The 18,247-nt window shown below is 41.0% G+C and overlaps 1 protein-coding gene and 1 pseudogene across 2 annotated transcripts in view; both read right to left on the bottom strand.

The window, feature by feature from the left end:
• Positions 1-8,346, bottom strand: part of LOC131492012 (thymosin beta-4-like) — a 30,794-nt pseudogene extending 22,448 nt beyond the window's left edge.
• Positions 8,347-11,424: 3,078 nt separating this feature from the next.
• The window catches only part of UBQLN1 (ubiquilin 1), a 46,460-nt gene continuing 39,637 nt past the window's right edge, over positions 11,425-18,247 (bottom strand). The window contains exons 8-11 of one of the 2 annotated variants that reach the window (XM_058695599.1): positions 16,538-16,621; positions 15,192-15,307; positions 14,795-14,963; positions 11,425-13,408 (exon numbers count right to left, since the gene is read on the bottom strand). In XM_058695599.1, the coding sequence (XP_058551582.1) occupies positions 13,256-13,408; positions 14,795-14,963; positions 15,192-15,307; positions 16,538-16,621 (522 nt within the window). In that variant the 3' untranslated portion in view covers positions 11,425-13,255. The remainder of the gene's footprint in view (positions 13,409-14,794; positions 14,964-15,191; positions 15,308-16,537; positions 16,622-18,247) is intronic. The other variant, XM_058695600.1, reaches the window with a different exon arrangement.

Genomic DNA, 18,247 nt, shown 5'->3' with positions numbered 1-18,247 from the left:
TTTTCACAAGGGCATGCAGTCTGTCTTGGGAACTGCAAGTAGAATATGTGCTTGGCATGCCAGGAGACTGAAAGGGCCCTCCTGGGCAGGCAGACTTTGCTTAAGGAACATGTGAAACCTCAGATCTTCCTCTCTGCCTGGATATCTGAGAGGCATCTCCTGCCTGACTTCAGTCCTCATTATTCACGGTCCTTCAAGTCGGCCAGTCAACATGCTCAGGCTGGCTGAGAGTCACCCCTAGTCACAGAGGAAAGACTCAGTCCACTGTACTCAGTGAGCCCACACTGGGTACTGGGATGGGCACTCTGCAGGGTTTGAGGATGCAAAGCTCTGGCTCTCAGGTAGCTTACGTGGGGGTGGAAAGACAGGGCATCTTGTCTCCTCTGGCACCAGCTAGAGTTCTCAGCGAAGGCAGTTGCTCACAAAAAGAATAGATTTTCAAATATCCTGCTGGACAGTCACAGAGGACCTTGAAAAGCCTGTTTATAATTATAGAGGCACAGAATCTATAAATAAAAATACTTTCGCAGTTGTAACATACCCTGAAATTTCCAAGAATGCCATAAAGGAACAACTGTATTCCTTTTTAGTTTTAATTTTACTTAGAGTCGTCCTTTCAGAAAATCATGGTGGGTTTTTCTGTCATGAATATAACACACCTACATCAATCTGTGTTTGTAATGCTTCATTCACAGTGATCCACCTACAGGCACAAGCATCCAGCTGCTCCACTGTGTTGGTCTAGTGTAACTGTGTCCAAGTGTTACACACTGAAACTCATTAACTGATTACAAGTTACTTTCCCTTTTTCTCATTTAGAGTTAAGGCATCCTATTTACTATTTGCTGGGTAAGTTCTACTACCAATCAGTTTCACTTCAAAGTGGTAAGGGGGGGGAGGGGGGGCGGGGGGAAGGCATTAGAAAACAGTTGTTCAAAAATAAAAAGGAGTGCTGAATCTGGTGGGGATGGGAACCAACCACTGCTCAAATCTTCCCCAAGATGGCCACAGGGATGCCAAGGTATGAGCCAGTACTGCCCTCTGGTGGCACCTCAGGGGGACACCGCAAGCACAGGCCGCTCTCCCACCCACAAGAACACCTGTGGCAGCCACAGGTCCTGCCCCTGGCTCCCCACCCAGGTCTGACCACCCTTCTGCTCAGCCTCTACGACCTGGCAAGAAGAGGCAGGTGAGACTTGTCTCAACCTGATTTTCTCAACCCTGCAAATAACCACTTAACCACCTGTCCCACCAGGGAGCAAGCTCAGGTTAAATATTTTCCTCTCCTATAAAACACCGCCCGCCTAATACAATTGGGAGAACAGAGACATGCACAGTGCAGAGACCCAAACTGACACGCCAACTGCTCAACAAATGTTGGCTCTTGTTATACTCATCACCCCTGGGAGTCTGAGGGAGTGTGGCCACAGGACAAACTCTCACTCCTGCTTTTTGGACTGTGGAGGAGCTTGTGAACCCCTGCTAAGTACGAGAATCTTGAGTCTTTGGGCTCTGATAGGTCTCCTTCCAGCCCTCCCCAGCTCTTGAGGCCTGACAGGATTCCAAGATCTGCGCACCAGCTTTGGAATCAGGAGGCCGGAAAGGCTGAGCTCTGGACACAGCACCGCCACACACTGAGTAACCACAGGCAAGACACCACTATGGGTGTCACCTCCAGGTGCCCCAAAGGTCCGGGAACTGACACCTGTCAGGCCAGGCCTCTCTAGAGACTGCTCTGATGAGCAAACTACCTGTCAGTGGATGGGAGTGCAAGAAGGGAGAAATTAAAACAGGGTGACTTGGGGCACCCAGGTGGCTCAGTCGGTTAAGTGTCCGGCTCTGTGATGACAGCACGGAGCCTGCTTGGAATTCTCTCTCCCTCACTCTGCCCCTCCCCCACTCATGCATGCAAATACTCCCCAAAATGAACTTAAATAATAAAACAGGTTGACTTTAAAAACAGCATCAACCAGAGATTTTCATTTTCTGAAACTATGCAAGTTTATTCTCCATTCACTCAATAGCAAAGCTGTATGTTCAAAATGATTGAAATTACAAAGTATTAACTGTAGTATGGGATTATGATTGCTTAGCGATTACCAAGGAAGTGGAATCTGATTAGATATCAGCCTACAAGCTATAAGCTGTGTTGGGCCTCAATGCAGGGAGGTGTTTCAACCTTTGCAGAATCTCAGGTGTAAAATGTATAGCCTGGTGCTGACTTCCAGACAATCTTCAATCCCTCCAGTGGAGATTCCCCCCAGCAATCCTAGATGCTGTAGAAACTGAATGTCACTTTTTGGGTTAAGGTTGGAAAATCATGGGCCATCACTCAGGAGGACCCAAGACCTAATGGTGAATATCTAACACATACCTTAACTAAGGATCCAATCAGATGGTGCTGGGGGAAAAATGTCCCCAAATCATGGCGATGGCAGGACCTGCACACTTGAATGCCCAGAGTGCCTAGCAAAAACAATAGCGGGATATGACAGACATCAGGGAGTGGTGAGGACCATGGCACAATGGAAAATGCATGCTTTATATAAATGCAGCCACTGCTCAGCGCTCCAGGTGATGCAGGAACATACATGCATTACACAGGCTGGGTCTGTTGCTCCTTAGATAAAGAAGAACACACCTTCAGAACTGGGGGGATCACAGGAAGAGGTCACAAAAGGACTTATGATTTGGACACATTAGGTGAACTAAGGGAGGATTCAAGGAAGCTGTTTAGGAAGTAGGGGATGATTGGGTACCTTAGTAAGGTGAGAAAATGAACTGAGGCTAAAGCTATCATTCATAAAGAAGTGTATTAGAACAGGGAGATACCTGGTTATTTTTTGCAGACTGGACAATGTTCATGTTCTTCTCTGTGTGCAGGCACAATTACAAAACGGGTCTTTTGACTTTGGTCACGGAGCAGTCTTGTAGCTATGTAGGTATTTTGCAAGATTATTCAGCAGGACAGAGACCCCACTTTTAGTAGCAAGTCAGCTCCTGGATGACAGGCATTGCTTTTCTTCCCTCTAATTGTCAGATTATTGTCACTAAGGTCTTTTAGGCCTAAATTTGAAGTAGCTGAGGACACATTTACCTCTTGAACACAAGCAGAACTCAGAGGGTTTAACTTGAACTTCTCTTCTTAAGAAGTGGGCATCTGGTAGGCTTTCCATCTTAAGTAAGGGTCAGGTTGCTGTAGTTGGTTTTACCCTGAGGTCAGAGGGTTGAGTAACAGGGAACTAGTGGATTAATCTCTCAGGATCTATACCACTTCCTTCTGTAGCTGGGGCTCCTGTGGTTAATCTTGTAAAGACTGCTGAACTGGTTTCTAGGTAGTGGCACCATTTTACATTCCCACCTGCAATCCTACTAATACTTGTTATTTTCTATCTTTGTGATTACAGCCATCCTAGGGGATGTGAAGTGGTACCTCATTAAGGTTTTGATTTGCACTTCCCTAATGATGTTGAACATATTTTCCTGTGCTTATTTGGCCATTTGCTTATTGTGTTTGGAGAAATATCTATTCAAATCCATCGTGCCTTGGGTTGTTTTTTCTCTTTTTATTGTTCTGTAAGAGTTCTGTGTCCTGGATACTAGATTCTTAACAGATACACAATCTGCAAATAGTCTCACCCATTCTCTGGAGTTTGTTTACTTGATCAACTTTGAAGTACAAAAGTTAGAGTCTGCTGAAGTCGAACTTATTTTTCATTGGCTGCTTGTGTTTTTGGTGTTGTAGCTAAGAAACCACTGCCTAGTCCAAAGTTATGAAGATTTACACCTGTTTTCTTCTAAGAGCTTTATAGTTTTAGCTCTTACATTTAGGTCTTGGATCCATTTAGTTTTTGTATCAGAGTATGCACAGGATCCCAGGTGATGTACGTGCACAACGATGTTGAGAAGCACTGCCTTCAATTACTAATAAATTCCCATTTCCCTTTAAGTAAGTTGTTCTAACCGTGGCAGCATATTACAGTCACTTCAGCTTTAAAAACCTATGCCCGACTTTACCCACAATAGAACAATTCCACTTAGTCTGGAGCAGGCTTATTTTGTCACCTCTACAGTTGCTTTTGATGTGAGGCCAGGGTTGGAACTGCTTCCTCTTCACAGATTACAGATTTCACCCGCATGCCTTTGCTCGGCTGGTTTGCACCTACTGTCTGCTTCCTATGTGACGTTTGGATTTCCAAAGGTACCACATTAAGACTGGGATTGGTGGTCACAGTGCATACAGTACACGAGACCATAAGCTTAGTGTCTGGATGGGACACAAATCACATTTTGATCACTGAAAGATGGAGGCCATACTGAGTGGCAGGACATGCAGACAGAGTGGAGATAGGTATGAGAAGAGGAAATAAAGAACTTTAAGACTGTTGTGAGAAAACCTAAGATCTCAGGTTGGCCAAGAGCACGGTCTACAACTAGCTACATTTTAACATCTAGCTGCCATATTCTGTTTGAGGCATTATTTGTCTTTGTTCCTTTTCTTTCTTTTTTCTTGAAAGAGAGGAATGGAAATTGTCAGAACTCTTGTCTTTCTGCTGCAAATCTAGAACCACAGAACCAATTCAGATGGGTCAATGGCCTATACATAAGAGCTAAATTCATAAAATTCTTGGAAGAAAACACAGGAGAAAAATCTTCATGACCTTGGATTTGGCAATGAAGTCTTTTTTTGTTTGTTTGTTTGTTTGTTTTTAAGTTCATTTACTTTGAGAGACAGACAGAGAGCATGGCTTGGGGAGGGGCAGAGAGAAAGGGAGAGAGAATCCCAAGCAGGCTCCACACTGTCAGCGCAGAGCAACACGTTGGGCTCGATCTCACGGCAGATCATGACCTTGAGCCAAAATCAAACGTCAGACACTTGATTGAGCCACCCTTGGCAATGGATCCTTAAATATGCCACCACAAGCAAAGTGACAGAAGAAGAAAAAAAAGATAAACTGGACTTCATCAAAAATTAAACACTTTTGTGCAAAAGACATTATCAAGAAAGTGAAAAGACAACCTGCAGAAAAGGGGGAAAATATGTGCAAATCATATCTGAAAAGATTTAATATCCAGAACATATAAAGAACTCCTACAACTCAACAACAAAAAAACAGAATTAAAAAGGGACAAAGGGCTTAAACATTTCTCCACGGACAACATACAAGCGGCCAATAAAAAAGCACAAGAAAAAATACTCATCACTAGTCCTTAGGGAAACGCAAGTCAAAACCACAATGACATACCAATTCACACCAGGAAAATGGCTGTAATTTAAAAACAAACAGAAACAGAAAATACAAGTGCTGGCGAGGATGCAGAGAAAACTGGAACCCATACACTGCTAGTAGGAACGTAAAATGGTGTAGCCACCGTGAAAATAGGCAGTTCCTCAAAGTTAAAACTGAAAATTACTACACATGACCCAGCAATTCCACTCTAGGTATGTATCCAAAAGAACTGAGACTCAAACTGATACTTCTATACCAATGTTACAAGCATTATTTACAATATCCAAATGGTGGAAGTGTCCATCAACAGATGGATGAATAAAGTGTCGCCTGTCCATACAATGGAGTGTTTGTTACTCAGCCACGACAGGGAATGAAGTACTCATACATGCTACAATATGGATAAACCTGGAAAACATATGAAGGGAAAGAAGCCAGACCCAGAAGCCCAAACATATTATGTAATTCCATTTAAATGAAATACCCAAAAGAAGTAAATCCAGATAGAAAACAGACTAGTGGCTGCCAGGGTTGTAGAGAAATGGTTAAGAGACTGCTTAATTAATGGCTATAAGGCTTCCTTTTGGGGAGATGAAGTTCTGTATGATTGTGATGGTTGCACAACACTGTGAATTTACTTAATACCAGTGAACTATACACTCTAATTGCAATAAATTTTACTGCATCTAGATTATCACAATTTTTACCAAACGAAACAAAAAAGAACCCAAACCACAGGCTTTCCCCACAAAGCAGAGCCTGTCTTGCTAACCTTATTACCATGCGCTAGGACAGCAGACCAGAAAAGGGGCTCAGTCAAGTGTACACAGTTCTTCTACAGTATTCTACACATAGGCAAGTTACTACTTCTTCCTTGGGAAAGAGTAAACATTGAAGAAAATTGTGCTCCTCTAACATTTTCCCCCTTCTGGGATCATAGTTATGGTAAATTAAGATAGTTACAAATCCTTTGACATTCTACACATCAAGAAGTGGGGCCTGGGACCGGTAAATCTGGCCAAGCTAAGAATGACCATTAAAATATGGGAGAAATGACACTAGACCAACTCAGGGCCCAGACCTTTAAAAACTGACAGCATTCATGTCTCTCGAAATACTTGATCTTGAAACCTATCAACCATGTTGTAAAGAAGCACAAATACTCTGTAAAAAGGCCCACATGGACAGGAAATGAGACCCCGACCACACTCCCAGGTGAAAGAATGTAGGAATTAAACAACGGTGGCAAGAAGTTGTCCTGAATGTAAGTACCCCAGCCCCTGTGCAGTTGCTCCAGCAGCATTCACCAAGTCCTACCCAAACTGTGGGGTAGTTTGTTACGAAGCAGTAGACAACACAGCACAGGGGGAAATTCCCTTCCCTCTCAGAGCAGCTTTGGAAAAAGAAAAAAGAAAGCTAACTTGAATACACAGAAGTACTTCAGCACTGACCTTTTAAGGAAAACTACTGGGACCTCTAACGTGTGCCTCGCTCTGTTTTAAGCACAGAGTGGCAAGTAAGACACACTGGTGCTGTGGATCTGGGACAGGCTACGTGTCAATCGGGGAATCTGAAATACAACAAATGTTCACAAGTTTAAATTGGAATTACAATCTGAGCGCGTGTTTCATCGCTGTCCAGCTCTGCAAGAAATCTCAACCTCATCCTCTTCCATCACACAAAAGCTGTGGGGCGGGGGGTGCTTTTGTTCACTTCTGAAAGGGCTGGCCACAAAAAATATTTCAGATGGGCTGGAACGTACCACTCCTAAACAAAGGAAGGGAATATGATGGCTGGAGAGACAAAGAAAGCCTTTCCCTCACACTTCAGCCTGTGTAACAAAGGGGCGCGTGCATGTGTGCTTGCTTATTTATAAAACCTATTCTGGGGATCACAAGCTAGTTAACTCCTTTCTCTTTGTACTTTTTGGTAGAAAACAATTACCCCGTGTTCTCCACCTAAATCAAGCTTTCCCCCACTCCAATCACTTGTACTGGAAGACAAATATGCCGTGGTACTTCCCATCTTAAAAGAATACAAAAGGCTAACTTCCTGCACACCACCACCACTCTCCTCGACAGCTGTGCCCCCATCTCTCTGACTCTCTTTACTTCAGACCTCTATGTCTGCTGATACCTCCTCGGTGCACTCTAACCAGAGTTTTACCCTCATCACTCCATAAGACCCCTATCACAGTCCCGAAGGGAGTAGCTCCTAATACTCAAACCATGACGAGTATGTAAAGCAACACAGTTCATTTACCATCTTCCTCCTTGTGAAAGCGTTCCTTCCTGGCTTTCAGGGCCTCTCAGTTCTACTTTGCTGGTTTCCTCTCATCTCCCTCAACTGGAAAGTAAGAGTAAACGAAGGCTCAATCCTCCCAAAGTGTGTTTATCAACACTCACTCTGCAATTCATCTGGTCAGGATTTCTCAACCTTGGCACTGTAACATTCCGGACCAGATAAATCTTAGTTGAGGGAGCCATCCTGTGTACTGCAAAATGTTTAGCTCACAGGACACCTACAGCAGCCCCAATCGTGATGTCAAAAAAATGTGTCTCCAGGGGTGCCTGGGTGGCTCAGTTGGTTAAGCATCTGACTCTTGAGGTCATGATCTCACATTTCGTGAGACTGAGCCCCATGTTGGTCCCTGTGCTGGCAGTGTGGAGCCTGCCTGGGATTCTGTCTCTCTGCCCCTCTCCTCCTCTCACCAGCTCGTGCGCATGTGCGCTCTCTCTCTCAAAATAAATAAATATTTTTTTTAAAGAAATGTGTCTCTATGGGGTGCCTGGGTGGCTCAGTCAGTTAAGTGTCCGACTTCAGCTCAGGTCATGATCTCACAGTTCTTGGGTTCGAGCACTGCGTCGGGCTCTGTGCTGACAGCTCCTGCTTCAGATTCTATGTCTCCCTATCTCTGCCCCTCCCCAGCTCACACTCTGTCTCTCTCTCTCAAAAATAAACATTAAAAAAAAAAAAAAATTGGGGCGCCTGGGTGGCTCAGTTGGTTGGGCATCTGACTTTGGCTCAGGTCATGATCTCGCGGTCCGTGAGTTCGAGCCCCGCGTCAGGCTCTGTGCTGACAGCTCAGAGCCTGGAGCCTGTTTCAGATTCTCTGTCTCCCTCTCTCTTTGTCCCTCCCCCATTCATGCTCTGTCTCTGTCTCAAAAATGAATAAACATGAGGCGCCTGGGTGGCTCTGTCGGTTAAGCATCCGACTTCAGCTCAGGTCACGATCTCACAGTCCGTGAGTTCAAGCCCCGCGTCGGGCTCTGGGCTGATGGCTCAGCCTAGAGCCTGCTTCCGATTCTGTCTCCCTCTCTCTCTGCCCCTCCCCTGTTCATGCTCTGTCTCTCTCTGTCTCAAAAATAAATAAATGTTTAAAAAAAAATTAAAAAAAAAAAATTGGGGAGCCTGGTTGGCTCAGTCGGTTGGGTGTCCGACTTCGGCTCAGGTCATGATCTCGCGGTCCGTGAGTTCGAGCCCTGCGTCGGGCTCTGTGCTGACAGCTCAGAGCCTGGAGCCTGTTTCAGATTCTGTGTCTCCCTCTCTCTCTGCCCCTCCCCCATTCATGCTCTGTCTCTCTCTGTCTCAAAAATGAATAAACATGAGGCTCCTGGGTGGCTCTGTCGGTTAAGCGTCTGACTTCGGCTCAGGTCATGATCTCACAGTCTGTGAGTTTGAGCCCCACGTCGGGCTCTGTGCTGACAGCTCAGAGCCTGGAGCCTGTTTCAGATTCTGTGTCTCCCTCTCTCTGACCCTCCCCCGTTCATGCTCGGTCTCTGTCTCAAAAATAAACATTAAAAAAAAAAATTTTTTTTTTAAATTAAAAAAAAAAAAAAAGAAAGAAAGAAAGAAATGTGTCTCTAGACATTGCCAAGAGCCCCCTGGAGGGCAGAATCACTTCTGGTTGAGAACCACTGGCCTAGTTCTTTGGCTTTCAATACCAGATATATACAGTGGCAGCTACACAACTTGGCCATAGCCTGAACCTCTCTTCCAACTGCCTTCCTATTATTTCCACTTATATGTCCTATCAAGTACATCCCACTTAACACATCAAAACAAAACTTCAGATTTATACTCCGCCCCATAGATGTCTGTACCTTGTTCACCCTGCTTGACACCTCTCTTGCTCTTAACCTCAGTTTTATTCATCAATAAATCCAACTGGCTCTGCCCTCAAAACATACCTCAAATCTGACTTCTTAATACCCTCCACTGCTACCAACCCAGTCCAAACCCATGTGATCTCTCACCCAGATTATTACCTCCTGTTTCCCTGCTTCCACCCTGGTTCCCCTAGCCCGTGGTTCTCACCTAGGAACTTGTTAGAAATGCAAATTCTCCTCCAAACCCAGAACCAGTACATCAGAAAACCCTGAGGATGGGACACAAAACCTGTGGTATTAAGCCTTCCATATCTGAGGCCACTCCCCTCCCCTCATGTCTCCAATCATATTCCCTACAGCACTGTCTCCCTTGCTCACCTTGCCCAGGCACACAGAACTCCCTGTGTTCTATAAACACTCAGAAAGCTCCCATCACTGGGCCATTTCATTGGATGTCCCTCTTCCTGGAAAGTTATTCACCCTCGCAGGTCACCTTCATGTCTCTATTTAAATGTCACTCTCAATAAATCCTTCTCAGACCACCTACATAAAATAACACCTTCTTCCTGAACTAGGCTCCTTACTCTGCTTAATTTTTTTGCCAGAGCACTGTTACTACCTAACCAAGCTAAATGTATAGGTTCTGTTTATTGGTGTCTCCCTACATTCTCCTATGTAAACCTCAAATGGACATGTTTTATTTACTGCTATACTCTGAGCAACTAGAAAAGAACCCTATACTTAACAGATGTCCAATAAATGTTAACTTTCTAAGGCAATGGCTGCCTATAGTTGATTAAAGGAATGATACACATGTGCAGTCAAGGAAGAACATTTAATATTACTTAAGTAATGAACAAGATTTCAGAGCAGAAAAAAAACACATTAAAACAAAACAAAACAATGAAACAAACACAACCACCCAAACCCAGAGCTGTAAGGCAAACGAGAGGGACAGAGTGCAGCAGTTGACACTAAAATTAATCACTTCAAATTCATCACTGGTGAACACGGCTTAGGAAGACTTCAGATCCGAGACCAGAAAGAACGGCAGGTAGGCTTTACATAAAGCATGATGACAGATACAATACAAGAAGAGAAGAGAGTACCACGTGCAATACCAGAGAAGTGCAGGTTTGCTAAGGACACTTTTCCCAAGGTGTGTTCGGTGAGAATGGATTGACAACTTTAAACAGATTTCTTTAATGCAGGGCTTCCTGGTGATGTTAACATGTTTAGTGTTAATCTCTAAGAGAGGAAGTAGAGTATGCAGCATTTCCCTGCCTTAACCACACAATCTTGTGTTTTGTACAAGCACAGACATGCAGCTACCCTTAACTTGTATTACTGTTAGTGACATTTTCATCCGTCTTATTTTGTTGTAATTTGCCTACTGAATTAACATAGTAATAATGTCTCCCCAAACAAGACTCCTTTCATTCGTATATTTAAGCAGAGTCTGCCGCTCCAATTCTGAACACACAGAGGCCAACTGCCATTTATCTGACTGTTCAACATTCTCTACACTTTGTTTACAGTACCACAAATCTTCCACTTGGGAAATAAGATTCTGAAATGTTATCTTCATGATTCCATTATTTATTCAATTTGCAATTAATAACCCAATATGAGAACAATGTAAGCCTAAAATATTTTAAGTGTTCTTAATGCTTTTGAGACTTTTTAAGTATTTTGAACTCCTAAAAAGGTATTTAGATCTAAAACATATTAGAACCAAACAACAACAAGATAGTACCATCGCAGCAGCTGTAAGGTACTCAAGAGATCACCCAGTCCGGTGTGCTGAACAGGCCTCACCAGCACTTTTACAGCAAAGATATCATGATGTCTTTACTCAAAGTCAAATAACAGTTAGGTACCAAAAGCAGCAAGCAGAGCCCAGGTCACCTGACATCCAGTTGGTTATCTTTTTAATACACAATACAGTGTATACTCATTTTAATTGGGGAAACTTAAAAACTGATAAAGAATGATTTAAGTGTGATAAAATCTGGGGTAAATCAACTTCAGTAGTCTTGAAGACATCTTTTTCTATCTACAAAAGAGGCAAGACAAACCAAGTGTAAAAGCTAGAGATTTATTGTTATTTTGTGATTAATAAATTGTCAAATTGGTTATGACACTACCCCACACTGTATACCACCATTCGCCAGTACAAAAGTTTCTTGACCACACTGAGGCATAAGGCAGAGAGAGCAAAGACACATGAATATCATCCTTAACAACGTCCTCTAGTCCTGCCTCTCCCTTGATCGTCATTCATGTTTTCCTTCTGGGGAAAGTGTCAGAACTGTGCACGGGCTGGTGGGCAACCTGGCCTCTTGACCTTTTTTAATAGCAAGCAACTTACAGAAGTAATGGAATTCAACTTGTATTTCCCTTGATTTTATTGGTCTGAACTCATTTTAGGTTACTTTAACATTTTAATTTCCTGTAACTGTACATGAGAGAATATAACGACCTAAGAGAATACTGAACCAGAGTCAGCCAAATATATTACTGACCCCAAAGTTATGTTTTAATTGGTCCTAAAGGAATGTACCACACCCCAACAGTTTGAGAGTTAGGCAAACAGAACTTCTTTGGGGAGGGAAGAAAAAGGCTGTAGAACAACAGCCCAATGAATTCAACATTGTTAAAACGGCTCTTTGTTTTTCACCCCTGAATGATACCTTTTTACTACACTATATGCACAGAAATCCTAACAGAATCTTGGTTGCCAGTACTATTTAGGCTGGCCCAATCCAGGAGAGACCCCCACCCCCCGCCCCCAGCTCCCCTTCTCTGAGGCTCTGAAAAGCACAATATTTAACTATTTCTTAATAGAACTACCAAAACACTTCAGAAACAAGTGGCTCACAAATCATTTTAAATTTATGTATTGCCTGTGCATGAGAAAACTGATAAACCCAAAAGATAGTTCTATTTTTATATGGCAATTAAAAATAACTGAAACATCAAGACACTTTCAGTGAAAGCAACATTTCAATTACAAATCGTAATGCCTGTTAAACTACCTATGGGAGAAGCTGAAGAGTCCTAGGCAGATGCACTTTTGGGCTGTACTACAGTGCCCCTTCAGTCTGCGCAAAGATGAAGGTAATTTACAGTCAATCTGTGAATGTTGACACAATGTTACATTATGTTGTCTGTACAATTAAATGTCCTTAGAGAAATAACCAGAATCAGCTTTTCTACTATATTTCCAACAAACCTAACCGGCACTTTTGCTGAGAGATGTTTATCAAAGATGCTGTAAGATTCTACACAATTAGGAAATACTCAGCTTTAAAGTATTTCCTTATCTCCACTTTTTTGGTTACAAGTGCTTTGCTCAGATAATCTATTGCAGTATGTTTCTAGAAATGCAATCCCAAATGTGCATACTATATTGTATACAAATAAAGCAAAAACTCTCAGTAGTATAAATCTTACAGCATTTTGTTTGCAAAACTACATGCCAAAGTCACAATAAGCAATATTGTACCACAAATTATAGAGCGCAAATGATTTGCTTCTTTTTAATGCTTTTATTCTACATAAATTACTACCATAGGCTAATGTTTAAAAGCAAATAAACTGGACAGATGCAGGACAAAAATCTGTTCACCCAACTATAAAAGGTGATGTTTTTTTTTAAAAATTACAATAAATGCAGAGTGTTTGATGCATGCAGTAGCCTTAAATGAAAAAGCATTGATTCCCACCGTTAAAAAAAAAAAAAAAATACAGAGAAACCCACACATCTTACTGCACTCCACCTTAAAATGCATCATATTGGGTTTGTTTATAGCACAGAATTCCAAGAGTCAAAATGAAATAAAGCGGGTATTTTAAAGATTTAAGAGCCGTTATCAAAAATAAATTACATTTTCTCAAGATACAGAAATGCTGCTATGATGGCTGGGAGCCCAGTAACCTTTCAATAGCGGCATTGATATCACCTCCTGTTGCTATTAGCGCTTGCAAGTTTGCTTCACGGTTCAAAAATCCCATTGCACTGAGCTGTTCCAGTTGTTGCTGAAATCTGACTTCTGGATTCTGTAGCTGTTAAAGGGAAATAAAAAAGAAAAAAAAAAAAAACTAACCAAAACTCTAAGGAAAATCAGTCCGTGTCACACCTAAATAAATTCTAAAGTTCTAATTGCTTTCTTACAACATATGCTGCTCTACTAGGCTATAAAAGCACTGGCTCTCTTGAAACATGGTCAACATATTTAAAAGTCCATTAGCACTTAATTTTGTTACTTTAAATAGTCTTATTTATACTTAAATGATCCTGTCAGATAAAGCACAAAACTCTGCTTTAAAAAAAAAAAAAAAAATCGCTTAATAAACATCACCCATTAGATATATTTAAGAAGCTGAAAAATATGCAGGAAACGAAAGTATATATACAAATTAGTTCAGAATTAATGATTTTATTTTGTACTTATTGCCAGTGTCCTCACATACACAATTCTAAAGTTCGAATGTGGCTTAGAATGGGCACCGGATGCCTGCACTGGCCAGTCACGTGTCCAGGACAGCTCGAGGTCCAGGCCCACGGAATACACAAACAGCTGCACCACATCTTTTTCCAGAAATGAAGACAAAAATACACAAATGATCAATCAATCCTAGCTGATGTGATAATTAACGGGGAGGCCTGTAGACTGTTCAACTTCTATAACAATTCTGTCCAATACCTAAAATCTTTTCTTCTTAATAATTCCATGAATATTACACCGAGCCAGAGGCCATATATTGGGAATACAAATACTCTATAAGACAAAACCCTGTCCTGTTTCTTTAAAAGGCTTAAAATCAGAAAGCATGCTGTATTACTGCCATGTGGAATTATGGGGGCAATCTACTGTAGCGGTTTGAAATGGCCACCATCTTCGTACGATGGCAGATTCTTAGTAAAGCTAATAAATGTTTCTAGATGTAAGACATTATTAGAAGTCTACATTTTTAAGCCGTATTTGTGAGGTTTACGTATATTACACAAGTTCCCAGAGGAGATGGTAGTGGGTAAGGTGAGGTGGGATTTTTTTCTTTAAGTCAAAATACAAGGACTAAACAGAACTGTAGTTACCGTAGGTTTAGGAGGTATTTGGGATAATCAAGTGTCTGTTCCTCCCTGACAAACGTTTATAAAATACAACAAATTTCAAGTGATTTCCAAAGAGGGACTCTAAAAAACGCATTTTTAAAGGCAACTTCCAAATAAGGCAAAGTTGCAGCATTTCTTCCCTACAACTTTAACGTTTCATTCAGTGTCTAATAGTACACCCAAGTCATTCATTTTCGTAATGCCTGTTTTATAAGAGTGTGCTTTTTATGACATTCTAAACCCTGGAGGACTGTCTCTTTCTGTTTTTGGTTGTTTGCAGAAATTTCTAAATTTCCAACAAGGAATATAAAATGTGAGCAGAAAAGAATCTTTACCTGAGGATTTACTCCAGCGAGAGCCTGCAGCATTTGTTGGATGAACTGCTGGTGTCCAGGTTCAGTGGCTCCTGTCGTGGGACTTGGGTTGTCACCAGGTGCAGAGTTAGACCCGCTGCTTCCTGAAGAGCCTCCAGTGCCTCCTAATGCCCCCAGGCCAGGAGTAAACCTAGGAAAGCACAAATTGGTCATATACCCTAAGCTCCTGCAACAGGAAGCCAGACCAGGCCAGCTGATGGTAAGCTGTTATCTTCTTAAAATGAGCATTTTCAACTTTGAAAATTAGGTCTTGAAAACAATCCCAACAAAAATAGGCACAACGATACCGAAGTATGAAATGCTCAGAGAGAAGAAATAACCACTATGCACTTTCAAAATCGCCCCCAAATAAGCATACCCTGGGATCAGGCCGGGGGCTTCCGTTGCTAATGTCTGTAAACCCTGTTGAATCTGTAACAAGGCCTGCATGGCTCTAGGATTTGACATTGCTGATAATGTATCCGGATTCTGCATCTAAGGAAGAAAGAAAACAGGTGGTTAACAAGGGAATTAAAATCAGTGAAAGTAAAATTTAAATGTTTCTTTGCTGTGTTTCTGGAGAAAATTTACAACCTTACTCCCAGACACTGGTAATCCAGAATTTCTTTCCCCAAATAAACACAAGCACCTCCTCCTTGACAACAAACCTAGTATGCAAATCATTAACTGACTTCCTCCCAAGTCCAGCATGAAAGCCATTTTTCATAATGAAAGACAATCAGGAGCTACGCTCCCAAAGCCACAACTGTTCCCCTTCTCCAACAGAAGATAGAAGTGTTATTTCTAAGAGACAACCTCCAACTGCACAAGTTTATTTAACGTGGTAATATGGTGAAAGCCACCTATTCCTCCTGACCAAGCGTTATCTGTTGCCAATGTAACAATTTTACCAGTAAGATACACTCTAAAACAATAGTTCCAAATTTGAAGTTAATATGTGTGTCCTGAGTTCAGTTTCACTACTTCCAAATATACACCACCTGACTGACCAAAAAAGATAGGCTAACATTAACATCATTACAATAGATCAAAGACAATAACTAACCTTGGATAATGGCTTACAGGCCTGAGATCATTTGTATGTTTAAAAGCCCTAGAACTACCAGTTTCAAAACACCAAGACTGACTTCTCTTTTGTCTTTTTAAATAATAAAATACCATTCCAATCTCAAGTATTTTTTTATAATAAAACCTTCCTTATAGAACAACTCTGCCAATTTTAATCTTGCTAATTCCGAGTTTGAGGAAATGAGATCTACCCCTCAAAAAGAGACATTCCATTATTTGTAGGAATTAAACATTACAAAGAAACCAAACCTGTAAAATAGGATAGGGTAGTGCTCCTTCCCATTACTCGAGATTAGTTAAACCATAAAGCATAACATGACACAATGAAGCACTTCAAAGTTAGTAAAGTGAAAGGAAATGGTTTATGGCATTAACGAAGCATTCAGAATCCTAAATCCTCAAAAGCAAAAACAAAATGGTCCTCTCCTCAGAATTTATGTTTAAGAAATATAAGCAAAAGGTCAGCAGTGAAATGGGGCTCAGTTAAGATCAAGCTGAATTCTCTGTGAATTGACAGCATTATCAAACTAACTTCTATATTTTGCTATCAGCCAGAGAAGAGCAAGGAAAATGTTTATCATCAAACTTTTTCAAGCAAATCATTACCGAAGATAGCTAGCATCTTTTCTTACTCACTTGTTGGAGGAAAGTTGGGAGCTGTTGTCTCATTTGTTCTTGAAGCTGAGGATTTCCAGCAAATAGGGGATTATTCAGCATCATCTATGGGGCAAGTGTTCAAACAATTTTAACTGGAAATATCTGAAACAAGTAATGTACCTTGTTTAATAGTCTATCTTCCCCCAAGTGCCTAATCTGGCACTTACAGGGAGGAAGGTAGAACATGAATAAAAAAGGAGAAGGGAAGATACTGTCCACAAGAGGGATCTCCAGAAAAAAAAAACAAAAATAAAACCAAAACGAGGCATCTTCTCTCTCAATGAGAATGGTGATTATGATAATGACATGCAATATCCTAAAAAATAAAAACAATCATTTTCTTAGGATTTTCCTTGAGCAAAGGTGAATATTTGCCCTTAAAAGAAAAATGGGGGTAACTGGCATTCAGGAGGATACATTTTCTGCTACACTGACAGAATAAACATAAGCATCAATACATGAAACAATACATGGCTTGCTTAGACACCTCAACACACAAGTGTTGCACAGAGAACAACCCAGATCTGGAACCACTAAATCTACCTGCCTACTGCAAGACAGCTAATATTAGGTCCAGAAAAATAACACACTGCAGAACAGCAACCAACTTGCCAGAGAAATGGAGCTGCTAGGTGAAAATCAGCCCATGACTAGCACCAACAGATCTCTGGGGAAAGTATTAAAATACGTTAAGACCCGAAAGATGTAAATCCATTTGAGAACACCAAGGTTAGCCTCTGGATTTCACCTCACTACCACCAGAGATGAGAAAAGTGGCATACCTCCTATCATTCAAATAGGTGTTAAGAATTAAAGTCAGGGTCAATATTAACATTAATACCTGAAAATAAGATTACAATACACAGCATAACCAGAAACTAATTCTCCTAGCTTTGAAAAAGACAAAAGTTTTATCACTTTCCCCACATGGAATGAAAAATCAACTAACAATGATTTACTGATCGCCTATTTACCAGTCCAAAGTCTGGAGGGTAAAGTGATCCTTGCCCTCAAGTAGTTAACCATATTTGAGAGCAATTAACTATATGTACATACTAGAAGTATAGAGAATTCCACTTTCCCTCCTCTGCCTATTATTACAAAGTGGATTATTTAGTTAATTTCAACAAAATAACTAAAGCAGAAAGAAGCCAGTGTTTTATGGATATACGATATTCATTTCAAAGTGACCAATAAATTCACAATAAATAAAATAATACCTACTTGAGATCAACAAACCTGCTTCTTTATTGGCTCCAGTAAAAAACTTTTTATTACAAACAGATTAATCAAGTTATCACATTTATCTTTCAGGATTCAGGTCATTTAAGAAAGCTTGTCATCTTATATGGAATCATTCTTTCTCAGAAAATCATATCTCATTTGATTAGGATATTTCTCCTAACTTACCTGACTATACAACAATACAGTTTTTATACTCACACTTTTTTGAATATCTAAAAATCAAAATCAGAATAAACTGCAAACTTTAAACCTTTTGATAACCAGAGTATGTTGTAAATGTTTCTAAACTGTCTACAGTATCTAATCTTCTTTGTTACCATTTTGCTTTAGAGTTGAAAAAAACAATACATGAAAGTGCTCAAATGACTCTATAGTGTTGTTAGGTCAATTAAATGGCTGAGAATGTGCTTATTAAAGTCAAAAAACTTAAACGAGATGCACATT

Source organism: Neofelis nebulosa, chromosome 12, assembly GCF_028018385.1.
Source record: "Neofelis nebulosa isolate mNeoNeb1 chromosome 12, mNeoNeb1.pri, whole genome shotgun sequence".
Lineage (NCBI taxonomy): Eukaryota > Metazoa > Chordata > Mammalia > Carnivora > Felidae > Neofelis > Neofelis nebulosa.
The sequence above is the reverse complement of the archived record's forward strand: the minus strand, read 5'-3'. Positions and strand labels throughout refer to the sequence as shown.